We start from the raw sequence: 25510 nt of genomic DNA, 5'->3' as shown, positions 1-25510 counted from the left end.
GAAATGGTGCCCCGCAGATTCAGGGAAGACTTACTCTGTAAGATTGTTTCTGCGTGTGAATTTCTTTTTGCATGTCTGAAGATTTTTGCTTTCCTCTTGAGCTGGTTAATCATCACCCTGAAAAGATGCTTTTCATACAGTTGCATTCTGAGGATTGTACCTACAAAAAGTTAATCTTTTGTTCTTGTTTTCTGCTTGGAAAATCTTGGTAAATTTCTCCTGATGTGGAACAAATAAAGACATTAAGGGAATAATTAGAATTGGGCCTTATTTATTGCTAACTGGAGAGAAGATTGACAGAGAAATAACTTGAAGCAAAGTCTATAAATTAGAAGTCTCATGATTAAAGATCTGTGTATTCTTTCTCCTAAGCCACAGTTGCATTTGTGGAGATAGGCCTAGAGGTCTTTCAGTCTGTCTCAGGACGTTACTGGGTGCAGAAGTTAAAAGAAGCTCTTGGGAGAAGCTTCCTAGAGAGGCAGATAATATGATCTGAGATAACATTCTCTTAGACTGACCAGGTTTGTGCAAGCCTGTTGTGTACAACTCTATCATTGACACCTGGCAAGACAGTTCAGAGTTTCACCTACTAAAACGGTATTTCAGTCCTTCAGCTGAAAATAGAGGAATGGCTTCATCAGGCAGGTGTGGAAAGCTTTTCATAAAACAGGCAAGGAGCAAGGACTAGAAGACAAATGACAACAGGGAGCAGGCACAAAGTGTTGAGAAATTGTTCTTTTTTATGAGCCTACTGGTTGACAGCAACATGAGAGCGTGTCTTTTTCACAGCAGGTAGTCTTCTGGTGTTGTTTGCTCCAATTTATTCAGCTTTATTTATTCTTTCAGTTGTTTAATGGATTCTTTATCAGCTAGCTGACTTCATATCAGTCAGCGTAAATTAGCCTGTCGTGACCAACAGAAGATTTGGCACTATGGAAAACTACTGCAAGCCCTTTATGACCATGGTGCTTAAGGACTTGGCAAAAGTGGATATTCAACATTTTGCTAGTTCAGTTACTGACAAATCACAAGGGATTTTTTTGACAGCATTGGGAGTACATTCTTCCTGTATGACATACAAAGTGGATACTGTATGCCAACATATGAAGGATTATTTTTATATACTGATTAGCCGATAGTGCTGTCTGCGGGACTGAAGTCATTATCAGCTGTATTTGTTTCAGGTTCCTCTGCCTACCTTGTATTTTAAAGCACGCCAGTCTAACAGGCAGAGATGTGTGAACTGAGTAATCTCATACAGGATGAAACCTGGGTTGCCAGTTTCTTCTTCTCCAGGATTACCTTTATGGGATGGTTCAACCTTTTTCACTGCTGTGAGTTGGACAGCAGCGTGTCCAGACAAATAGGTCATTGGCATGAAGACCTCTCCATGCTAGAACTGCAAACATTCCCCCTGGCAGCAGCTCCACACTGCTAAGGGGATGCTTCACATGTATCTACGTAGATAGCAGGAGGAGAGGCAATAACAGCAGCAGTTCCTTGCTTTTAGCACCAAAGTTAAAAATAACTAATCCTAAAGAATAGATGGTAAAGAGCACTGAAGAAATGCTGCTGCTGGCTGCATTTAGTTATTGTGAAGAAAATGGAGCCTAAGCAACCTCATAAATACATTTTCCATCAAATAAAGTAAGATGAATCCCATGCCTCAGATCTAAAACAACCCACAGTCATCCTCATTTTCCAGTGTGAGAACACCATATTCCAGGTTAGCTCCAGCTGCACCACTGGTAAAAGTGCTCAAAAACAAGTGAGTGTTGAATTTATTAAGCGTCGACAAATTAGTTTCTTCCCACCTGTACAACACCTTGGTTCCCTCCAGAACCTCTGTCTCCTCTTCTTCCCCATTTTGTCTCACCTCTCCAAAGTGTCGTTACCTTCACAGTCTGTACCACCTATCTAACCTACCACATTTTCTCATTTATCCTAATTTTTTTGCTCTTCATATTTATTCTTGAGTGCAAGGCTGGCCCTTGACTATTCTTCCATCAGAAGACATCATCCAGTTTTGCAAGCTGGTAGAGAGAATAAGGTCACCCCCACTGTTCTAGAAGGACTGTTACAAGTGGCTAAAAGTACAGTTTTGAGCCCAGTCTCTAAACAAGTTATTAGAGGTCATTTGAGCATTAATGAGATTTTCTTTTCAGATTTTTTTTTTTTTTTTTTTGTATAAGCCTTGAACATTTGAGCCTTAAGGTTCTGAGTATCTTACAAAATATTTCTAGGTAAACTGGAATGTAATCCTGCAGAGTCACCTAATATGAGATAAAAACACATCTGCACACTCATACACGGTGGTGATCAGTGGCGAGTGTCTGCTCATACTTTATATGGAAAACTTACATGTGCCAAATTAAGTGCTAACACTTCAGAGCGTGAAATTCAGTTTCGCATGTGCTTGCTGTGCAAGCCATGTCTAGCAGCTCCAAAGGAAGCTCTGCTCTCCTTTTAGAAAGGAGAGGAGAGGGTGAAATACTACTGCTCCAGCTCTCTTCATCCCTTTTCTAGGGCTAAGAGACAAATCCAGGAAAGAAATAGTCTAAACTACAGTCTTGGCTTTCCTGGGGAACTCCCTTTCAGTGCCAATTCCCTCGCTGTGTTTTCTGTTGGCTGCTGAAAGAGAGAGCAGCCAACTGAACTTACTACCAAAACTGTGGTGGCTTTGTTCTTCTGCCTTCAGGAGCTGATGCTATTTGTAGAAGAGCACAGAGCAAAGAGAGACTAACAGCTCAAGGTGGCTATATACTCAGCTTTTCTTGTAAATAACGTGAGTTTTCTAGGGTTTTTTACCCTGCCTTACCTGGACCGGTAGAGTATGGGGTCCCCACCAAGCAAAAAAAAGTGCAGGACTGATGTGGAGCAGATATATAAGAAGGTACTGGCTATCCTATTCCCCAAAGATCACTGTACTCTCCTTGTCTCTTATTTCCAAAATCTACTTCAGCTGTTCTCTTGCTTTGTCTGCCTTCCTGCTTTCAATTTTTGCTGCAATTTTAGCTGCATTTGACTTCACTCTTTATCACAAAGGCTGATGTGAAATAAGCTTTCAAAGCACCACAGATAGGTTGTGTATGCTCTAGTGAATCCAGGTAGAGCTGAAGTACCTTGTGGTAATTTCCAAATGTATATGAAGTTGACTGATATAATAATATATAAGATCTCTTCACCATTTGCCTTTGGAGGAAGCCCTAGCCAATTTCTTGGAACATGGTAGAGAGTTCTACTCTGAACTGATGCACAAATCCTGAGAGAGGAAGAATGCATCTTTACTATCTCCTGTCTCCTAATGTAGCTGCTTCCTGCTTCAGCTCCTTTCTATTTAATGTGCTTTTTTACATTGTGTTTTCAACTCCTCTGCATGTTTCTCATTTCTTTTTGTTCCTTATACAATGTCCTCCATCTCCAAGTTTTTCTTTGGATATCTTCTAGGCCCATGCTGTCTACTCTTCCTTCTTATACTTTCATCACCCTCCACTTATTCTTCTCATCTCACCTCACCTCACTGCCGTCTATTGTAACATATATTTGGCAGATGTTCCTCATTCTAGTGTCTTCCATCTTCTCTCTGATTCTCTTTTGTATCCTCTTTCTGTTTTTACTCCTTTTCCTACACTATGCCGGTTTTTGTCTTTCCCTATTCTATACAGTTTCTTAAATTACATGCAGAGTAGCCATAGTTATGTTCTCTAACAGCTTTGCTTTGCATGCATCAAGATAAAAAGCTGATAATGATGGTATGGATTGCAGCCACTTCACCTCTACAAGCAGAAGATGTAGGGGAATAATGTCATGTTTGAAGAAAGCAGCCTGAGGCTTTATTGTCGCTAACAGCATTAAGAAAATACCGTTTGGAAGAAGGAGTGGATGTCAGGAAGCTTAAGGAGACAAGACCAAGTAAAGGATTGATAACACAGATATCAGCGTGGGTAAGTGTCGGCTTCTCCCTTCCTCTCTCTGGTAGACCGTTGCTAATAGGCTCTGCATTCATTTTGTTGTGAAAATCTGTTCAGGTTTGGAGAATGTAATCAGCATCAGAGTGCCACCATTTTTGTACATGAAACAAAAATTACTCCATCTTTGTTTCTAGTTTTCTGAATCTCAGGCCATGCTCCCAGGACCTTCTGCGTCCCTGGTGTTAGATGAGTCCCTGCAGCTGCTGTTGCTCCATCGTTTGGGAAACCTGTTGTTGTTCTGGGAGGATTTTGGCTGTGTGCTGCAATGTCTGGGTTCTGCTAAAAGTAAAACTTCTGAAGAAGTTTACAACTAAAAAATCATCACTGGGGATGAGTTATTGTGTGGTCCGAGGAGCCGTACCATCCTAGAGAAACATTTGGGAAAAATTAAGTGGACCTCAGTGTTTCACACTTAAAAATCTGGTGGAAACAAAAACAATCCTGGGGAAAGCGGATATTGGAATTTAAACTGAGTCTTGTTGCCTGCCATAGAAATATGATATACATGATAGGATATAACATATATATTCTATTTAACTCCTGGATTGTTACTTGGTGGAGAGAAAGATGGGAATTTAATGTGGTTCCTCAGGAGGAGAGAGGTGGTGCTGGGTAAAGAGGAGATACAGAGGAAGTCCAGCTGAGTCCAGAGGGAAATGTGGTCTTTGAGCAGTGTGAGGGAGGACGGCAGAGGGGCCTGGTGATGCCATGCCGCCGGCCGCCTCGTGCTGCGGCAGGGAAGCCATGTAGGAGCTAGCCAGCCTGGAGGGATGGCTGTGGCCACCATCTTGAGCAGGCAGCCAGCCGCACTGCCACAAGCAAATATTGCAGAAAAACCTGGGAAAAACAGCGCCTGGACTGACGCCCAGAGACAACCCGAGGGCAAGGCAGGCTGCTGGCTCGCGGGGAATGGTTTGCACAACCGTATGGCGCAGCCTTCCGAGGGGACCGCGTGCCACCTCGCAGGCGGCCCCCACAGCGGCTGCCTCACAGGACAGAGAGGGCTGGGCTGGGGTGCTCCTCGTGCCCACTCCCTTCTCCCGCACCGTGCTGGCCACAAGTGCCCATCTGCTTTCTATTTGGCCCTGTTTCCTGCCCTTTTGTTTTTTCCTGGCTGCTCCTGCCGCTGTGGTGTGCCCCCATTTTGGGCAGGGAAGGAAGACATGATTGCTGCCCAGGTGGGACCTTGGCACCATGGAGGGAAGCAGCGTGCCAAAGGCTGGAAGAGACAGGAGATCTTCCTCCCTCAGGAAAATACCACCAGGAAAAAGGTTTTAAAGCCTCCTGAAGTGGCCAGAGCGTGAGAGGAGACATGGATCCCCATAACGGAGAAACATAACTTTTTCCTTCCCCGTGGAAAACATTGCTGGACAAAAATTACTTTTCCCATTGAGAAAAATAACTTAGATGGAAAATCTTTGAATATCTAAAAGGCCAAGGAGGGCACTACGTTGATTCCAAATGAAAAATTCTGATAAACTGGTGAATTTTAAGTGGATTTTGTAAAATTACACTGGATACAGAGCAGGTAAAACTTATCAAAATTTCTTCTTAAAGATAATTTTTTTCCTACTGTAGGAGAGAGTTACATTAGAAATGAGTGCCTTGAAAAATAAACATTTTATTGTAAACAAACAAAGCTTTTATAGAAACATAGATACATCCCTTTTGTGGTTAATACACATTAACCAGTTACGCCTCAGTGGTAACGAAGCGCAGGGGTTGGACACTAATTGACTTGGAGGTCTGGAAACTGCGGGCTGGCAAACTCCAGGCGATTCCTTCTGGATAACGGTGTTTCATGTCGCAGAGCCACAAACCCTGTGAGACAGTTTCTGTCCCAAAGACAGGGCGCTTGAAAGAAGCAAGCTGATGCACAGGTTGTCTTGGCAGGTCTTCAGAAGATTAGTGAAAACATGTTTCTTTTACGAGTGTTTTGCTTTCAGGATGGGAGTTTTTTACAGGGAAGCATTTACCTGTTAGCATTTCCAATCTAGATCTATAACAGGGGGCTATAACTGTCATTGTTGTGTGGTGCCCCAAATCCCTCTCACACGGTTTTCACGGTCTGATTGCAGACATGTAGACTCCCCTGATTCTACATTTATGCCTCCTGCACGTGTTGAGGCTTGGCGAAGAGCCTTGGCTACAGACTGCGTTCATTCTTAAGTTACCAAGTGTGGCACACACATGTCATGACTAGTTCTTGCTGAGGCCCTCAGTTCTGGTTATACAGCAAGATTCCTAGTAGGTTTTTCCCATGTGTGTTTTTTTTTCATCTGTATGTTTCATACTAGATGTACTTTCTATATGCATATGCTTTATTTATTTGGCAAGCTTTCTGATGATTGCTCAAAATATCTTTTAGTGTATCCACATTTATGTCAAGATTGAAAGGCGGAATTCAGAAGCAGACAAAACCCTCAGTGAAGTTGGCTATTGCAAATAGGTTAGGAAAAAAAAATTGAAGTTATATATGAAACCAGTTATGTTTTCAATTAAATTTGAAAGCCTAACAAATTTTGTTTTTTGTGTTAAGCATTAGATACTCATATATCTATCTTAAGATAAATGTGGGCTTTTAACTTTTATCAGCCTTGCCATTACTGGATATATATACACATGGAATATATACAAAGTATTTTAAAACTTTCAGGATTTAATATCCACTTACATTTGCATGCTTAATTTGTATGTATGGCTATTGCTTTTCTAAAAGCATTCATGAGGTATTTGTGGGAGCACATACCATTCACAATTGTTTCAGAATTTATGTGTGGATATGTGTGTCTATGTTGCCTGGAAAATCTTGGCTCTAGTCTTTTAAGACACTGTTCCTACAAATCCTGTGATCCATATTTGATAAATACAATCTGAATGAGAAGAAGGAGATGGTATGCGCCAGGAGGACTGAGTGGATGAGGGCTTCTGTAGACAGATAGGAGCAACCTCATGTTCACAAGCCCTGGTCTTCATGGGGGACTTCAACCACCCCAATATCTGTTGGAGGGACAACACAGCAGGGCATAAGCAATCCAGGAGGTTCCTGGAATGCATTGATGATAACTTCCTTCACCAAGTGATAGAGCAACCAATGAGGAGAGGTGCTATGCTGGACCTTGTTCTCACCAACAAGGAGGAGCCGATAGAAGTGTTGGTTGATGAGAAACTCAACATGAGCCAGCAATGTGCACTGGCAGCCCAGAAAGCCAACCATATCCTGGGCTGCATCAAAAGAAGCGTGGCCAGCAGGTCGAGGGAGGTGATTCTGCCCCTCTACTCTGCTCTCATGAGACCCCACCTGGAATACTGCATTCAGCCCTGGGATCCCCAACTTAAGAAGGACATGAAACTGTTGGAGTGGGTCCAGAGGAGGGTCATGAAGGTTAACCAGAAGGTTGGAGCACCTCTCCTGTGAAGACAGGCTGAGAGAGTTGGGGCTGTTCAGCCTGGGAAGAGAAGGCTCTGCAGAGACCTTCTAGCAGCCTTCCAGTACCTGAAGGGGGCCTACAAGAAAGCTGAAGGGGGACTTTTTACAAGGGCGTGTAGTGATAGGACAACGGGCAATGGCTTTAAACTGAAAGAGGGGAGATTTAGATTAGATCTAAGGAGGAAATTGTTCACTCTGAGGGTGGGGAGGCACTGGAATAGGTTGCCCAGAGAAGTTGTGGCTGCCCCATTCCTGACACTGTTTAAGGCCAGGTTGGATGAAGCTTTTAGCAACCTGATCTAGTGGAAAGTGTCCCTGCCCATGGCAGGGGGTTCGGAACTAGATGATCTTTAAGGTCCCTTCCAGCCCAAACCATTCTATGATGTTATTAAATATGCTTGAGCATGAGAAGGTAATGAGTGAGACAAAAGGGAGTGGTTGGTAACAAAGAGGGAGGGTTAGGGGCGGGGAATAGTTATTACATGAAATTTAATCTCATATGAAAAAACTGGTTGAGCAACCAGCCTTAATAGCTTCAACAGACTGTTCTCAATAAAGACAAGCTGGTAAAAGCAGCCGTTAAAATGTTGACAATAAGTCAGGTTCTTATAGCTTTGGTTATATTTCTTCTAATTATGCAGTTTTTTAAGTTGCAACGAGTACGGAGACAGCTTCCTCCTGGACCAATTCCTCTCCCAGTTTTTGGGACCTTGATACAAATGAACTTTCAGTTTAATCGTGATCTCCTCATGAAGGTATTTATTTTCGGATACTCCTAATTGTTTAAAAGTCTTTGTAATTTCCCATTTCTTGTGGTGTTTGCTATGTGAAAACATCCTCTCCCAAAACCACATTGGTAACACACTGTAATTGTTAACTGGCCACTGTGATATTGCACTCGATTTGGTTTGGAACTGATGGTTTGGTTGGCAAAATAAGAAAAAATTATTGCAGCATAAAGTAGTTTGCCAAGCTAGGAAAATTGGTATTGGAAGTTCTGAATGTGTGAAAATCTTTCTGATGCTTAAGCCCATCACCTTCTAACATAGAATTTGACAAATTCATGTGAAACTTGATATCCTTCCATCACTCCTGAACACTAAATTTGACAAATTCATATGAAAACAAATATCCTTTTAAGATTAAATACCTTTAGGCATAATACATCAGATTTGCAGTTAGGGAAAAGAAATACTATTTTAGAAAAATTACTTTTCCAGTGTGGATTTTTAGCTTTCCAAGCACTGGCACTCTATTACATTGAGCAGTAAATAGATTGTTAAGATGCCCTATGTGTGTATATGGTTGTGTTGACAGGACCTAAAAAAAACCCACGAACTTTTGTTAGTTGTTTTTTGAGGAGTACTTCTGCGCGCAAAGCCACCTCTACTTCATTCTGCTGGTTCTCACAGTGCTTTCAGGATTCTCAATGGACAACTCCAGTGGCTTCTGTCACTGTGATTTGGATGAGACATGCCAGTTATTCCAACCAAACGGCAGGTTTGGTTCAGACAAGAAGTAAGGACGCTGTGAGACAGAATGGTCTTACTCAAGTTCCGGTACCTAAATAGGCAAATAGGTGGGGGAAAGAAGAAAGAAACTCGTCCAGCCTCTGAAAGCTAGTTATTCCTCTTGACACTTCTGTGTTCCCTTTGTGCCGCTTTCCCAGTACAAATGATAGAAACCCTCTTGAAATAAATTCATGCATGGAAAGTACCCTTTGTCACAGGAATCATTGTGAACTGAGCCTTGGTTTATATACAGTAACAAAAGCTACCTAATATTTCTTGACATAGATCTGTGGTTCTCAAAAGCTGGAATACTCAGTTGTTTCCAACAGTGAATGCTGGAAAAGACATTCATGTTCTCTCATAGATAATTGTAATCTTGTGGGAAAGATGGAGAACATCATTCCATCTTAGGGCTGGTCCTGTAATCAGTGTAAAAACAGGTTCATCCTCCGTTTGTTTGCAGTGTGTGTGATTTCATCTGTGCTTTCCTGGCTTCTTTTCATCTATAGCTGGCAAAAATTCATGGCAACATATTCACCTTATGGTTTGGATGGGCCCCAGTAGTCATACTGAATGGATTTCAAGCAGTTAAAGACGGTATGACCATGCACCCTGAAGATGTCTCTGGGCGGTTGGTGTCTCCTTTCTTCAGAGCAATGGCCAAAGGAAAAGGTGAGACTTTCTATCCATAAATATTCCACAGAAACATTGCCTTGACAAATTGCAGCTCTTTTGTGGCTTGTAACTACTTCCAAAGGTACCACAGTAGTAGAGTTTGTCTATGAGGAACGACTGCCAGGTGAACTGCAAAGTTGGGAGGGATGAAACAGCCTTTGGATAGTAGGAGGAGGAAAAGAGGAGCAAAAGAAAAAAGATGTGTGAAATGCTTTGTGTGAAATATTCACTGGAGCAGATTCAGAGGTGATGAGATGAGGCAGTGGCAGGTTGTGCCAGAGTGGAGGAAGTGCAGGAAACAGCACGCTTCCTTGTCCTGGACTTGCTGCCTCCCACCATTATGTTTTAAATTGAAGAGTCAGCTTGGTGGTGGCATCTTCTTCCCATCCCCTTCCTTTTGTCAACATTTTCTTACTCTCACAGTTGCATCTAGAGGTTCAGTGTGCTTCTGTTTCAACCTTGCTGCAGGTTTCATACTCCCCAATCATACTGGAAACTCCCAAACTCCTGATTTTCATGAACACATGCATTATGAAACAACTTTTATTTTATTTGAGGCCATGGCTTTTACTAAGGAAACCTAATTCCTTAAGTATTTCTAACTTGAATTTGTTTCAGTCTTTGGTGATTCTTATACCACATTAAAGATCCTTGTAGTGTATGATGTTTATTTCTTCTGAAGATATTTGTCACAAAGCCCAAGTACTGAACTTTTCTCCCTAACTGTGGACAGGAACTTTTCTCCCTAACTGTGGGCAGTCAGCACTCCTTCCTCTTTTCCTTTCATGAGAATCATTACCCTGGTCAGGTGAGCTCCAAACAGAGAAGAAAGTGGGAGGAAAGCGCTTCAGAGAATGTCTAGAGAAGCAACTGTCAAACTTTGAGATACCTAGTTGTCTTGGATCAAGCTTAATCCTGCAAGTCGTCTTATTACCAAGTTGAGTTTGTCCATTTTAGCCCAGCCCATATGCCTGCATGCCACAGCTCTTCCTTTGTGTCTTCATGTTCATAGGCAATGCAATAGTTTCACTATGTTCTGTTGTTTAGTACATCTTTTAATGTATTCTTTGTCTCTAATAAATATTAGCATGATAAAGACCTCTTCCTTGAATGGATGCAGGGATTATGTTGGCAACTGGTCACACCTGGAAGCAGCAGAGAAGGTTTGCACTGAGGACTCTACGCAGCCTTGGTCTGGGGAAAAGAGGTCTGGAGCATCGAGTTCAAGAAGAGGCCCAGTACCTGGTAGACTTCTTTGCAAGTATGAAAGGTATCTCTGCAATAAATATTGGTTCATTTTTGTCATTAGTCTGATGTTGTTAGTGTATGAACTCTGTCCTGCTCTGAAATCAAGGGCAGCTTTTGTTCCACAAGAGAGTGTGCAGAGTCTTACAGTGTCTATGTGAAATGGACTGAAAATGCAAAGACCCCAGTCCTGTATTTTCAAACCCAGTGAGAGACTATTCTTGTCCAAAGTTTTTTACAAAAATTGACAAGCAAAACTAGAGCTTATTTATTATTTATGTCATAGATCACTTTAAGTGGAAAGAGATCTCTGAAGATGGTCTAGTCTAACCCCTTCTCAAAGAAGGGTCAATCTGAGCAGGCTTCTTAGGGCTGAGTCCAGCTGGGTTTTAAATATCTGCAAGAATGGAGACTTCACCACCTTTCTGGGTAACCTGTCCCAGTGTTCAATCAGGCCTACAGTAAAAAAGTTTCTTATGTTTAGGCAGAATTTAATGTATTTCAATTTTTGCCCATTGCCTCACTTGATACCACTCAGAAAAGTCTAACTCCATGTTCTTTATTCCCCTCCGTCAGAGATTTGTACACATTTAAGAAACTTCCCTGAGCCTTCTCTTCTCTAGACTAAACAGTCCCAGCTCTCTTTTAGGTCACGTGCTCCAATCCCTTAATTGTCCTTGTGGCCCTTTGCTCGACTTGTTCTAGTATGTTGATGTCTCTTTTGTACTGGGGAGCCCAGAACTGGACCCAGCACTCCAGGTGGGTCTCACCAGTGCTGGTCAGAGGGGAAGGATCACCTCCCTTGAGCTACTGGCCATGCCTTTCCTAATGCAGCCCAGGATGCCTCAAGGGCACATTGCTGGCTCATATATGGTACCGCTGCATAAAGATATGGACACGTTGTCAGTGCTGATGAATTAAGCCTTGTAAGGCTGTTTGCATGCACTCCGTAAAGCAGTGACTAGAACCTCGTCTTCATTACAACATTTCGTCCTGATCGACCCAGTTAGGAGCATGTGAGTTGGATTTCCCAATCCTGATCGTTATGCAAAGGCACTGTAAATCAGGACATGCTGCGGCTAGCATTATATCAACTAAAAGTAATTAAATCTATCCCAATCCTATGGTTGAAGAACTAGGAGAGATTGAGATATGGCCACCTGCGCAGGAAAGAAAAGCCCAGAACAATAAGTTGCTAATCAGAATTGTGCATTGGGTGTTGGACAGTTGCACCAGTACATACATAAAGACAGTTGTTTATAGTCATTTAATCTGGAGTCACAAAATAGGTTTTTAGAGATTAGTTTTTCAAGAAATTGCTTTAAAATTAGTTGTTATTTTGTTGATGTAATTAATTGAAAGATTACGGCATTTTTATCTTACTGGAGGTTGTACATCTCTAGCAAGGTCAGACAAAACAGAATAGCCTTGCACGCGTTTATGTTCTTGCTGAAGAAGGCTGCTTCTCTTCTCACAGTTTTCCCCTCAGATTTCTTTTGACCACAGTGTTTTCAGTCATTCCCATGCTTGAGTCCTATGTTGAATTTGCCAGAGAGGAATTCTTTTTCTTACCTCTAAATTGGGTCGATCATATTATGAAATATTTTACACATTTGGCATTCCTCTAGGGTGCCATGCGTTCCTGGGATTATGGGATTGCGCCATAGTTGTGAAGAATCAATTTGATACTCCAGCTTTGTAAGAAGATTGCTGCATCTCTCTGAAACGCAATGTTCTCTTGAAAGTTCTTTGAGTAACCTATAATATTCTCTCGTTTTCCTAAAGCAGAACAGGAGACATTAACAGTGACATTTATTATTATGGTTGCAGGGAAACCCCTGGATCCTTCTTTCCCTCTTGTTCATTCTGTCTCAAATGTCATTTGTGCTGTTGTTTACGGACATCGCTTCTCCAGGGAGGATGAAACCTTCCATGAACTGATTAGAGCCACAGAGCATCTATTCAAATTTGGAGGCAGCTTTGTTCATCGTGTAAGTAAACAATTTGTTGTCTTTTTTTTTTCTGAATAAAACATAAAGAAAGAAATGCAGATTCAAGAGGTAGCTGTTAGGTGGAAGTTTTCAAATGGGTGAGTGATGTCCCATGCAGCTTTACTGGGCAGTGCACCATCTCAAAGCGTGGTGGTATTGCTCTGCATCACAGCCTTGGTCACTTGTGTTCATTTTCCTGTGTTTGAGTACTATGATAAGGCAGTTTGCTCCTAAATCTTTGAAGCAAGGCACAAACTGATGGACTGCTCCTGGGCGGCGTTTGTTATTTGGTTTCTCAACCCTCATGCACAAGAGATTCCTGCCTTGGACATCATGATTCTGTAATTCTGTGATGGTTAAATACTGAATGTCAGGTCTAGAAGTGTGGTTCACATGCCGAGTTCAGACACTGTTTTACACACAGTTAACAGAGAGAAGAACGATTCAAATACCTAAGGGTTTTGCCTGTGGCTACTTATCTCTATTCCCTCTATAAGAAGTGGAAACTTGAAGACTTCCTAGAGAAATTCCACTCCTTCCCCCTGAGCAAGGAGCAGTTCTAGGCACAGGCAGCAGAAGACATGCTAAGCCAGCAAATACACCTGTAAGACTGACAATCAAAACAATCAGCACTCTTCTGAGATTCAAGGACTTATCTGACACTAGAAGAGGCCTGCTTTGCACAGAAGTGTCATCCAAGTTGCCCGGGGGTTCTGGTTCCACTTCTAAAGTTGTCCCAAACATCTTGTGCAGTAGCTTCTTAATGTAAAACACATAAGCAATCCCTGTAGTACAGATTTCCACCCCTCAATCCCATGGAACATTCTTCTCACCGAGTTAGGCTCAGGTTTCCTTTCGCTTGGTCTAGCTTTGATCCTGTAAATTGTGTGTAGTGGCAGGCGAGGCCTGCTTTTGGGATAGAAAATATACCTCCTTCTCTTCTCTCCTTCCTATCCTAGCTTTGCTTTAGTCCCGTGGATGAGATGCTGGTCTGGGAAATAAGAACAGGGGTTCAAACCATTTCAGAGGGAGCGCTGCAATCTTCCCACTTCCGGGATGCAAAGGGAGCTCAGTATTATGTAAAAAATGGATATTGCTGCATCCACATCCCTATCTCTTAACTGGATTCCGTGCTGTCAGGCACTGAAGGGGAGAACCCTGTGGATTGAGCCCCTCCAGAAATGGAGGAGGAGTTTTGACAGGACTGGGAGCTAGGGAGGTGGATGGGCTCAGTTCCTGTCTTGAATGTTGACAGCTACATTCCACTTACAGTTAGAGTGCCATAGTAGCCAGAAAGTGCATGCATTTGGGAGCAGGAATGCACATAATCCAGACAACCATGTCTGATTAGTCAGACCACAGTTGTATGTAAATCTTCTGAACAGATTTTGAAAGAAAAAAAATACCAGAGATGGAACTAAACAAAAAGGATGTGAAGTTCTATGTGAACTTACCAAAGGCTCGACTACTACCTTTCTGTGAGAAGGCGATGATTGATTGATAATTAGCTGTCTGACCATAAGAACTGATTTTCCAAAAAGACAGAAGCATAGTTCATCTAATTCAGCCAGACTCCAGTGAACACCATAACATGCTTTCTGCAGCGTAATTAGGAGAGTACAAGAAGAGCTCGGCAGAACGACGACTGAGAAAAGATAGAACTAAGCTATTCTTAGGCCAGATTTTCCCAAACAGTAAGAGAGGATAAAATTCATCTGATTGTGTCAGCTAACCCCTTCTTCTTTTCTAGGGGAGAGCACTCGAAAATGTTAGGAAGCTGTTTCTCAGCTTTTCTGGCTTTCAGATGTTTCAAGTTTTATTGAGGACCCTTGAGCGCTCGATTAGTAGAGGGTGCTTTGGGAGATACTGAGTTTGTCTGTCAGCCACTGGTGGCCGGCCCTTGCTTTGGGTTGTACCACCTGCTTTTGCACATCCTGGTGAGGACAGTTTGCGATGGCTTTGCTTCTTCCTTCCTGGTATTCTCCACTGGAGGGCAGGATCTCACTTTTTAAAAGTGTCTGAATGCAGCTCGTTGTAATCGAATGCATGAATTGAACAGATAGAAATTACATAGCTTGAAAACATGAGCATAGTCTTTGTCAGAATATTTCACTAATGATGACAAAACCACATGCTGGCGTGAATATTACCTTCTCTTTTTAGTAGGCCTAAAGTGTATTTTCTGGTGGTAGAGACTTTGGTGCCTCTTGTGTGTCATTCCTGCAGCTCTACGAGATCTTCCCCTGGCTGATGTGCCGTCTCCCTGGTCCTCATAAGAAGGCGTTGTCTTGCTATGATGTCCTGAGCTCTTTTACAAGGAGAGAGATAAGAATGCACACGGAGCGTGGGATACCAGACGAACTGCAGGATTTCATTGACTTTTACCTGGCTCACATTGAAAAAGTAAGTAGTTGTTTTGCCTGATCGTACTTTCTTAGGGAATAAGGTGAAACTGACCATCAAATTATCCCATCTGAGCCCTTCTATCACAATCTCTTACCTTTCATGAACATCCTAATGTGAATCCAGTAACCAGGGACTTGCTAAATCATTTCTAATTATTGATATGCCACAGCACCTTGCAGTCCTTTCATTGAAGGGCAGGTTGATACACTGCATTTTTTTCTCATTGACGCAAGTTACAAAATGGTGTAAGACTTCCAGGAAAGAATACTGCATTTCTAAGTGGACCACAAGAGAACTGGGAAGGTCTTGAGGAGACAGATTGGAATGTTCTGGATAGGGTATTTGGCTGGTAAGGGTTTGTCAAGAGAGCTTACTGCAAGAGGACAGCTGGATTTTGAGAACGTTTGGTGGGGAAATAATCTAGGAGTCCATGGAGTTTTGGACAGGCTGGGGAAGAGGAGGGTGCCAGGATTGGTGAAGCTTCAAGCACACAAAGGGATCTGTGACAAATAAAGGCATTTGGGGCAGGCAGGCACAGCAGAGGTAGGTGGCAATCCGTAGGGTTTTGAAAGGCTGTAGGAGGTTTGCATAAGTGTTGAGTGGGGACACGTATGTCTCCCTTTTCTAGACCTTACCAGGATCACTTTTTCTTTGTCTGAATCTCTTGGGAAATAGATGCCCTCCCTAAACCCTGGGCTAGCAGCTGCCCTTCCCCTCTGTGACTTTTTCTACCTTCACTTAATCACCCTTTCCCCTCTTTTCCACTGCAGTAGGCCGTATTCCTCCTCTTATTCTGGTTGGTGATAGGAAGAAAAGGGAGAATGGGGAGGAAGTGTCAAGATGAGGCTGGTATTACTGGGGAGTGACAAGGCAAGACTGGCTCAGAGCACCAACCGAGATATCCAGGGTGGGGATTATCTATTCTTGCATCTCCTGGAAAAGTGGGTAGTGACAGCCACTCCTGGGTGGCAGTGCTTCTCTGCAAGGACAGCCAGTGCCCCTTCTGCCATGGTTGTGTGCTGTTTGCAGCAACAGCAGGCACTGCAACCTTGTCAGGCTGTAGGCACCCATCCTGCATCTCCTGGCACAGCTGGAATGGATCTGCTGTCCTGGATGGCTGCCTGCCTTGTGCAGTCCCTTGTGTTGGCTCTGCTGCTGCGCTCAGTCACGCCACGGAGCCGTGCATCCAGGGACGAACGTCCGTTGGCTCTTTCTGTCAGCCAGCTCTTTAGTCCTTTAGCATGGGTCTTATGAATACTTTGTCGCACTTGACTTTTTTATTATTGTGGGGAACAAAAGCAACTGTCTTGTGGAACTCCAAGTGTATTGCAACTGTGAAATTGTCATTATCGTCCAAGCTGGTAGCTCTATCAAAGAATCAAATCAGATGTCCTTGCGAAGGTCAGTTTTCTATATCATAATAAATAGCAGTAATTTGTATTTCTAGCTGGTAGTTCTTTATTAATTGATTCCCGTATCAGCTGCTATATTTTTATGTCCTTACTGTCTTCTAGTTCCTTGGATCCTCTTGTTTTACATTTCTTTGTATTGGTACAACATTAATACACCTGGTCTTCCAAAGCATTTAAATGCTTCTAAAGTCTTTCACTGATCTTCTAAGATTTATGAGACTTGAACATCAGTAGACCTGAAATTGTTTCAGTGAGCTCTTCTGGAACTCTGCTGGGTGGAAATCATCCAAGTTTGTTTATTAAAAAAAATTGAACTGTCTGTAATAGATACCCAGGGGCAATATAAAAAGATTAGATGATATTACAACAGGGAAAAACATCCTTCCCATTTCTAGTTGCTCCACTGGTAAAAGAAAGGTTCAAGGCCCCTGAGCACAACCTTCCTAAATTGAGGCAATGAATTCTCTCAAACCATAACAATGTTTTTTCGTGGTTTCAGCATACACATACATGTCCTCACACTTCTGACTGAAAACTGTAAAACCCCAGAGCAGCTGTACGTGAGTCGTTGTGACCTTGTAGTGGAGAAGAGGCCTGAATACCACGGGTTAAGAACTTCTGACATCCCAGTGTTCTGACCCAGAACACTTGCTTGGTAGAAAAACTAAGTGATGGAATATGACTTGAGGTATGAAGAATGACATGCTGGCACACGTCTTCGGAGGAACATTTACTTATGAAACATTCTAAATATACCACTATTTGCACAATTAAGCCAACAGTCCTTTTCTGTGGAGAACACGGGATTTAGCTTCACGGTTAAGAGTGGAGTAAACATGGCTTGTCTGTTTGTGAAATGTTTGCTTTTTCTATTGGTAACCATCTTTTATTAGTCCCTCTTGATTATACTATAGGCAGAACAACAGCTTGGAACCAGTGATAAAAACCACATTTAAAGCTATTCTGATTTTTCTAACTTTCATGTATAAACCTCTACTTTATCTTATCATTTGCAGGCCAGAGATGAACCCAGGTCTACATACAATGAAGACAACATGATTTATTCTATAAATGACCTTTTCTTGGGTGGATCGGAGACAAGCAGCACTACTTTGAACTGGGGCCTGCTCTATATGGTGGCAAATCCGGACATTCAAGGTGAGTGGATAAGCACAACACAAATATCTCTGATGCAATAAAACAGCCAAGTCATAAGATCTTCATGGATCAGAGGTTATTCCTAGATACTGGTATACGGCTAGTGGCACATGGACCTTTTGTACTGGTAGAACTGTGCCAGGCAGCTTTGGTAGATCCAGAGTATCTGTATACCAGCTCTTACAGCAGTCACGGACATAAGGCAGTTCCCAGAAAGAGTGAACAGTTTGGGAAGTGTGCATATGTATAGGAGGTTATGGCTGATTGAGATGGAGGGGTTGAGGTCTTTGGGGAAATTAAGTTTGTGATAGGGTAGTCAATGGAGTAAGAGGACTGGAGCTGCTGTTTGGGAAGCCAGAGTGTTTGCACTCATAATCCGTGAAGGAACAGTGGCCACTGGTGAGGTGCTGATGGTCCTTCAAGAAACTGAGTTAGCTTCTGGCTTAGTCATAAACAAGAATGATGGCTGAAAATAATTAACCAGAAACTGACGTGTGATAGTAGGGACGTCACTCTTTGGAAACTTACCTCCATTCTGCCTTGTATTGGCTGAGTGTCAGTGAAGGGGGCTAAAGGGAGATCTGCCCATCTTTGTGCTCTGTAGGTCACAGAATTGGCAAAGATAATCACCTAAAGATCAACTGGCAACTTTGGCTTTGTTTTTGTCCATCAGTCCATTTATGATCCCAAGGTATCAGGGTGTCTATTTAATCTGTGATTAAATTAACTCTATGATGTATTTGAGTTTCTTGCAACAGAAATTATTTCGCTCGGGAAGGGAATTTGATGGCTCATCTGTTATGTCTACGTATATTTAAGAAGTTTACTTGTAAGTCTAGCTTTTTAATAAGCATCAATCACTTTCATGGAGTACTAAATGAAAGCCGAAGAAAAAATGATCTCTTTTGCTGCATAACAGAAGTCTCATTGTTAGACAGCAGAATATGTGCAAATACCCAGAGGAATACAGGGTGTTAAATGGAGGAAAGAGATGAAGATAAGAACAAATTTGTCAACTTGTAGCTGCCAGACAAGAAGGTCTACTTAATCTCGTGTTATTGCATGTTTATTATCACATAATGTAATTAGGGTTATGAAAGCGCTGATTCACCCATATAATTTTATTTATCTAAATATAAAGCCTCGCACATACTTGGGAAAGCAAGGTGTGTGCAGAGTGATCCTTCCTGGGCTCCTTGGGTCACACGTTGCATCCAGACTCTCATAAGGAACTGACAGCAGTACATCTGTTCTCATTTAATTGGTGGCTTCTTTTTGAACATGTTCATACTTTTGCCTGTGTGACACCCAGTGACAATGTTAAGCAGTTCCATCATGTACCGTATGGAAAACTTTGGCCTGTTGCCTAATTGCTGAATCCAGCTCTCCGTGTTCCCTGAACTACTGGAACAAAGATGCATATTTACACTTAGGCAGTGACTGATCACTTCAAACTATACTGGATCCTGAAGCAGTCATGCTCGATTTTCCAAGCTAGTTCTTCATAGAAGGAAATTTACTTTACTTAAAAATCTTTCTGGATATACATTTTAAATTCTGTAAGGTGCTTGAATCTCTGTTGTCAGGACCTACCTAGCGCAGTTCCGTGAAGGACTGCTGGCAGTCACTGAGCAGGCTTGGTGTGAACGAGCACGAACAGATCAGTGCAGAACAGGCTTCCCTGCATCTTGGTGTTGCTTCAAAGGGCCTGGAAAAAGACTAGATCATTTATTAAAACTCTAAGGCATTTTTATTGCATGTGTCCTGCCTCTCTTGAATTTTACAAAACAAATATTACATTTTTGTTAATGCTCCCAACAAGTAATTTAAATCATGTGATTCTTGATCAAAAGGCAGGCGCCTTTGGCAGAAGCAGATCCATTTTTTAAAGGTATTTGGACATTGTTCTAGTTGGCATTGCTTCACTTAACAGACATCCTACATAAGAAGTGTTTCCTTTTAAAAGGAATTAGGCTTTTAAGGCCCAGATTCTCCTGGCTTAAATTCCAGAGAGCTGTGAGCGTAGTGGTTCTAACTGGCTGTAGGTGCCTGAGGCACCCAGCCAAAAGAAAACACAAAGATAAATCACTCATCTCTTGCATTTCAGTGTTAGTAAGGCCACTCTTTAAGAGTTTTAAATTTTTGAGCGAGTGTCTTGTATTAATCTACAACCAAATAACTCCAGACCCAGCAGTAGAGCTGCCATATGTTTAAGCTGTTGGAACACTCTGCTAATTTTATTTTTCTTTATAAACGTTACTTATATTTTTACATTATTTTTTTTGCTGTCCTTTTAGTTGTAAATGGGAAATGTCTTTGAAAACGGAATTACTGAAAATACTTGATACATTTTTCCACCTGCAATGGTGAATATTTCTCTGCAGAGAAAGTGCAGAAGGAGCTGGACGCCGTTCTGGGTCCTTCCCAGCTAATCTGTTATGAGGATCGGAGGAAACTGCCCTACACAAATGCTGTAGTTCATGAGGTTCAGCGCTTCAGCAACATTATCTCGGTTGGCATGCCCAGAGTGTGCGTGAGGAACACGACGTTGCTCGGCTTTCCCCTCAAAAAGGTACACACACCAGTTTTCAGTTCCTACAGACCTTTCCTGCATCAGTGGAGCAAGGTGTGGATTAAAATCTGTTTGTGCCAGGGTCTTCTCAACAGCAGTGAGGCTGGATACCTCTGGGTCATAGCCTGAATGGGAACAAGGACAAGAAACCACCTGCAAGGCTAAGTTGAGTGACACAGCTCTTGGGAGAGGGTTATCAGTACTGAAAGATGCCCCTGGATGGAAGAGGGGAGTTTAGCAAGTGTTTCTACAAACCAAGGAAGACAAACCCTTAGAGATTGATGCTGAAAGATACTGTGATTGATTTGTGCTGAATTTTTGCCTGCAGAAAGCCTGTAAAAGATCCAGGGAAAAGCATGCAGGTTTGCAACTAACTTTTTTCAAAGAGCTAAATCACAGAAACTTGTAACATTAGAAGCGAAAATGGGTTTAGTACAAATACAGTTGTTGGTTTCTATTGACATGGCCACTTTCACTGTCAGGCTTGAACCGACATTCTGAAACAAGACGACTTCCTGTTCCTCACAGCTCCTACTGGGGAAATGAACCTACCAGCATACAACACTCAGCTCTGAAAGTAAATCAACACTGGTCTCTCCCAGCTGCTTCTGACTGCTGGGGGAGGACTGACAGCCAGAACTGAGTTAGTGTTTTTCTCCTTTCAGGGAACCATAGTTTTTCCAAGTATTGCTTCATCGTTGTATGACCCAGAGCAGTGGGAAACACCTCGACAGTTCAACCCCGGTCACTTCTTGGATAAGGATGGAAACTTTGTGAGCAAAGAAGCCTTTTTACCATTCTCAATAGGTAAACGGGCCGACAGCACAAACATTAATAATTCGGATTGGGTCTGTAGAATTAAGATGTATATTGAAAACCTATTGGCCATTTATTTTAAACCTCTTTGTGGAAAACAGTGATAAAATCAACATGATTATTTTCAGCAACCTTTCCCAATTCAACTGTAAACATTTGTTCTACTGAACAAATAATAATAACATGGAAAATCAGAGATGTCCTGACAAATGTATACATCTAACTTGCCCTTTTTTTGGAGGGAAATTCTCTGCCAATGATCATGGTTGTTCATTAGAGGCATGCATTTCAGCAGCAGAAGTACATTTAGAAAGTACATGCAAGCAGCCGTGCTGATGCTTTATGCACACAAAACTGGAGCATGGCATCTCCCAGGAAAAGCAAGTCCTCATTCTTCCTTTACGTTATTGAATGCATTCCTTTAAAGTTGTTAGTCAAATGGAGATAAGTTTTTGAGGTAATTGAAGCAAAACTCAGAGCAGAAAGGGGGTGCACAGTTATCTATAGCTGCAGAGAGGATTCTTTAAAGGAAGAATTACATGAAGTTTTGTGTCATTGATTGCGTTAAGTCCTAAAGAAATTCTGGACTCAGCAAAATACCTGTGTTTAAGGATAAACACGATTGCTTTTGAGGTCAGGGTAATTTACTCGCTGTCCTTCCCCTCTTCCTCCTGCAGGGCACCGTGTGTGTTTGGGGGAGAATCTAGCGAGGACTGAGCTCTTCATTTTCTTTGCCAGCCTGCTGCGGGCATTCACCTTCCGTCTCCCTGCGGGGGTCACGAGGATCAACACAGAGCCCGTTTTGGGGGGTACGCTGCAGCCTCACCCGTACCGGGTTTGTGCCATTCCACGCTAGGCTGCAGCACGTCACAGACCATCCACTGAGCAATCTTATTTACTTTTGTCAACATGTCTTGAGACCATACAAGTTTTATTTTTGTCTTGGATATGAATTCCTGCTCCAAAAGCCACCTTTTGTCTAGAGCAGATAATTTTGTTCAGACCCTGTTACCTGCTCTTGAAGGTGATCTGTTTTTTTTTTTCCTAAAAGTTCTTTTGATCTGGAGCACACTATCATTCTCCACCACAAAGGCATCATGCAGTTGCTGTCTGGCCTGTCAGGTTTAAATCTGGCACATTGGTAAGCAAATGGCAAAAATGACTGGCAGACTTCAAAAATGGATTCATTATCTCCAAGTTATCCTGTTTTCGATAACAATGGAGTTTGGAAAAACATACCTGAAAAATTCTGCCACTTAATATTATTGTCATCGCTTATTTCAGTCAACTTTTTGTTGATGGTCACTAATAAAATATGTGAAGGAAAAATTAGCAACTGGTTTTATTTATGGATGACTGACAGTTCACTGAGGATTTCTGGATTTTACCCAGAAGAATATGTATACTGCATCTTTATATCTGCCAGAGGATATTTGGTTTGAGTACAGCAGAGAAAAGGTGCAGGCTGAAACTCAGTCACAGAGTGAAGACACAGAGAAAGGATTTATTTTAGGGCAGATACCTTTAATATTTAAAATTCTGCCAAGTTAATTTTTGGAAAGTCCTCTCCTTTCTAACAGAGCAACTGTTTACTTCTGGATGACTTGTCAGGATCAGCACTGGGCGGTTGCTACAGCAGGTGCAAGGAGCTCCTTCAAGGAGCAATTGGGACTGAGGAGCTTGCTGGAATTAGAGCTGATGGTAAACTGAAAAATACACATGGAAAACACCAGAGATACTTTTTAATCACCTCAGAAGTTCAGCAGTATACCTGAAGCTACAAGGGCTTATCATATACACAAAATACTGGTCAAATTCAATGAAAGAGTTTATAATAGCAGAAAAGGAAAAAAATAGTTCCTGTGGTGAATATAAATTTATGTCTCTTGTCTGGAAAAGATGTGTAAAGTGTAAGTAAACTTGTCCTTCGTTAATATTCCAGTTTCCGTGAGAGAGGATAGGACGGCTAAACAATCACCTGTTAAATCAGTTATCACTAGATGTCGTGTCACTGTGTGACTGAGATTAGTTTAGACAGTTTACATGAATCACAAGTTTAGACCTGTCCCATTATTTCTAATTCAATAGCTGATGGAACACAGCGTCAAAACAGTAAGCACTTGATATTTAGCTGTTATTAAATTAAATGGCAGCATAGCACTAGTGAAAGATGGAGGATCACAACCTGACATTTTATTTGACAGAAAACTGCATGCCCTTGTTAAAACCTGATGTCAAAGTCTCTGTGGATTTGCATGTGTGCACGGATAGGTAAGGCAAAGCGGAAAATGCTGTGATTTGGGGATGCTGGAACTGTCTTTGCTTCTTAAAAATGAAGCTGGAAACATCAGTAGCATTACAAGCATTGACGTCATTGCTATGTGATGCTGTCACTCCTGATGGCCACATGCTTCCCCAGATATCCTTCCAAAAGGGAAGCTCACAAACAGGCCTGAGATGGAAGTTTGCTCAGGAAGGCCCTTATGGAGCCGGAGCACGTTGAGTTGCCTGAACCCATGGGAATGACACAACCCAAAACAACAGCATAAATACGCTTGTCTGGATGCTCAAGAGGAGATGTACCGGGTGCTTCAGAGGAAAACTGTGAGTTATACATGGGTAGGTTGTTCACACATGGTTGTGGTAATGTCTGTCTGTGACAAAAACTGCTCGTTAGTTTTTACACAAAGTTTATACACAAAGCAAATATAAGTAATAAATACAAATTCTGTATTTCAGCAGTATAATGAGGACCGAGAAAAGTGCTGGTTTCTTATAACTACAGTGCATCGGAAAGGCTCTCTGGCAGATGGACAATTTAGTGCCTTTTTTGGGTTTGGTTGTCAATGAAAATGGCAATGGTGATCCAGAGGCCAGTACGTTTAACACCACTGATGTTCATGGAAGATTTCTGTCTAGATAGGAAGAAGGGGTTAGAAAATAACTAGATAAATGTGATGTTTTCAGATTGGCTGGGCTGATTCATCACAGGGCACTTAGGGAACAGTATCAACCTCAGAGCTATTAGCAATTATCTGTGAGAACCTGTGGAGGATGGGAAAAGGTCAAACATTTGCTTGTCTTCAGAAGGTAAGAGAAGTTGCAGTGTTACGAATCAGTTATCTTGATTGCACTTCTCAGAATATCCTGGAAAAATAATCAAATTGTAAGCACTGGGAGGAAAAGAGTCAGTCCTCACCGAATAATGTCAAAGTTACTTCGTTCTGTTTGATGATACAGCTGGAGGTCTGTTCTCAGGAGAGAAACTGTTAATGTAATTTATTGTTCTTTAATGTGGCTTTGACACAATCTCAGAAACTCTAGGGAAGTGTGAGGTATCTGAAGTTTGGCAAAACTTCATGTGAAAATCAGGAAATACATAGGAATAGTACCATGTCGAACTGGAAAGATACACTGAATGGGATTGTGTTCGGCATCTAATACTATTCAATATTTAATCAAGGACCTTGATAGTATAAACACCAAGCTTGGGTAAGATCTAGTTTCTTGATGCTATCCGATCCCAAACTGCTGCCTGCAGCCAGGTGAGAAACAGGTATCCCCAAACTTGCTATGGTTCACAGGAACTTAAAGGCAGGACCATTTTATTTGGATTTATTACCCTTGTGAAAACATGAAGCCCATCATAACATGGATACTTCTCCCTGTCATCTTTAATGTCAGATAGCTGCAGAGGTGAGGATGACCCTATTCCAACATCTCTTGTTCTTCCCTCCTTCCTTTCTTCCTGGAGTAAGTTTTCTCTGGGACTATTTTCTTGATCATTATGGTTCCCACGAACCGGTAAGTTGCAGCAGATAAGTACATTTTAGTTTTGCAGTGACTCAAAATCCCTCTAAAAGCCAGAGTATTCAAACTCAAGTTTAGTATCGTGAGCTAAAACATGTTCTTTAGATTTTCTTGAATAAAAGATTTAGTGGAAAAAATAGAAAGTTTTCATGAAGGAATTTCTGAGAGACGTTATTTCAAACTGTATTTATCCATTGAGATCATCAGCCTAAAAAAATCCAAATGAACTGGATTAGTTTGAAATAATATTTCAAAGGTGAATAACTCACCTTCATCTGAGTTTGACATATCTTTTTTCTTAGTGAAAAGCTTATGAACTTGCCCTAATATCTGCGGAGAAATCTCAGCCTGTGGTATTTTTAGCCCGCGCTCCAGGAACGATTTATTTGCTGTCCTGCAGTGTGAGATTCTAATGTTAAAGGAATAACAATAATAAAATTGCAGCCCTTTCCCTGAATAGTTTATGAGATACAGCAGATGAAACGGGACAAGCTAATAATGTGAGTATATCCT

General features: G+C 41.8%; 1 protein-coding gene across 4 annotated transcripts; it reads left to right on the top strand.

Annotated features, from left to right (window-relative positions):
• Positions 1–7985: 7985 nt before the first annotated feature.
• Positions 7986–22043, top strand: LOC104379604 (cytochrome P450 2J4). Of its 4 annotated transcripts, none has more exons than XM_009986907.2 (9): positions 7986–8156; positions 9422–9584; positions 10708–10857; positions 12663–12823; positions 15050–15226; positions 17658–17799; positions 20184–20371; positions 21037–21178; positions 21865–22043. In XM_009986907.2, exons 1-9 carry the CDS (start codon positions 7986–7988, stop codon positions 22041–22043), a joined length of 1473 nt encoding a protein of 490 aa, XP_009985209.2. The 4 variants fall into 4 exon arrangements, with proteins under 4 accessions (XP_009985209.2, XP_086474197.1, XP_086474195.1 ...); XM_086618071.1 differs by having other exon boundaries at positions 15050–15233; positions 17665–17799; XM_086618069.1 differs by having other exon boundaries at positions 15050–15238; positions 17643–17799.
• Positions 22044–25510: the final 3467 nt, after the last annotated feature.

This window comes from Tauraco erythrolophus, chromosome 11, assembly GCF_009769465.1.
Source record: "Tauraco erythrolophus isolate bTauEry1 chromosome 11, bTauEry1.pri, whole genome shotgun sequence".
NCBI lineage: Eukaryota > Metazoa > Chordata > Aves > Musophagiformes > Musophagidae > Tauraco > Tauraco erythrolophus.
The sequence above is the reverse complement of the archived record's forward strand: the minus strand, read 5'-3'. Positions and strand labels throughout refer to the sequence as shown.

Coding starts and splice junctions, on each gene's coding strand:
- LOC104379604 (XM_086618069.1), top strand. CDS start 7,986: ATGTTGACAATAAGTCAGGTTCTTATAGCTTTGGTTATATTTCTTCTA. Junction 8,157..9,421: donor ATCGTGATCTCCTCATGAAG/GTATTTATTTTC, acceptor TTTCATCTATAG/CTGGCAAAAATTCATGGCAA. Junction 12,824..15,049: donor GAGGCAGCTTTGTTCATCGT/GTAAGTAAACAA, acceptor TCATTCCTGCAG/CTCTACGAGATCTTCCCCTG.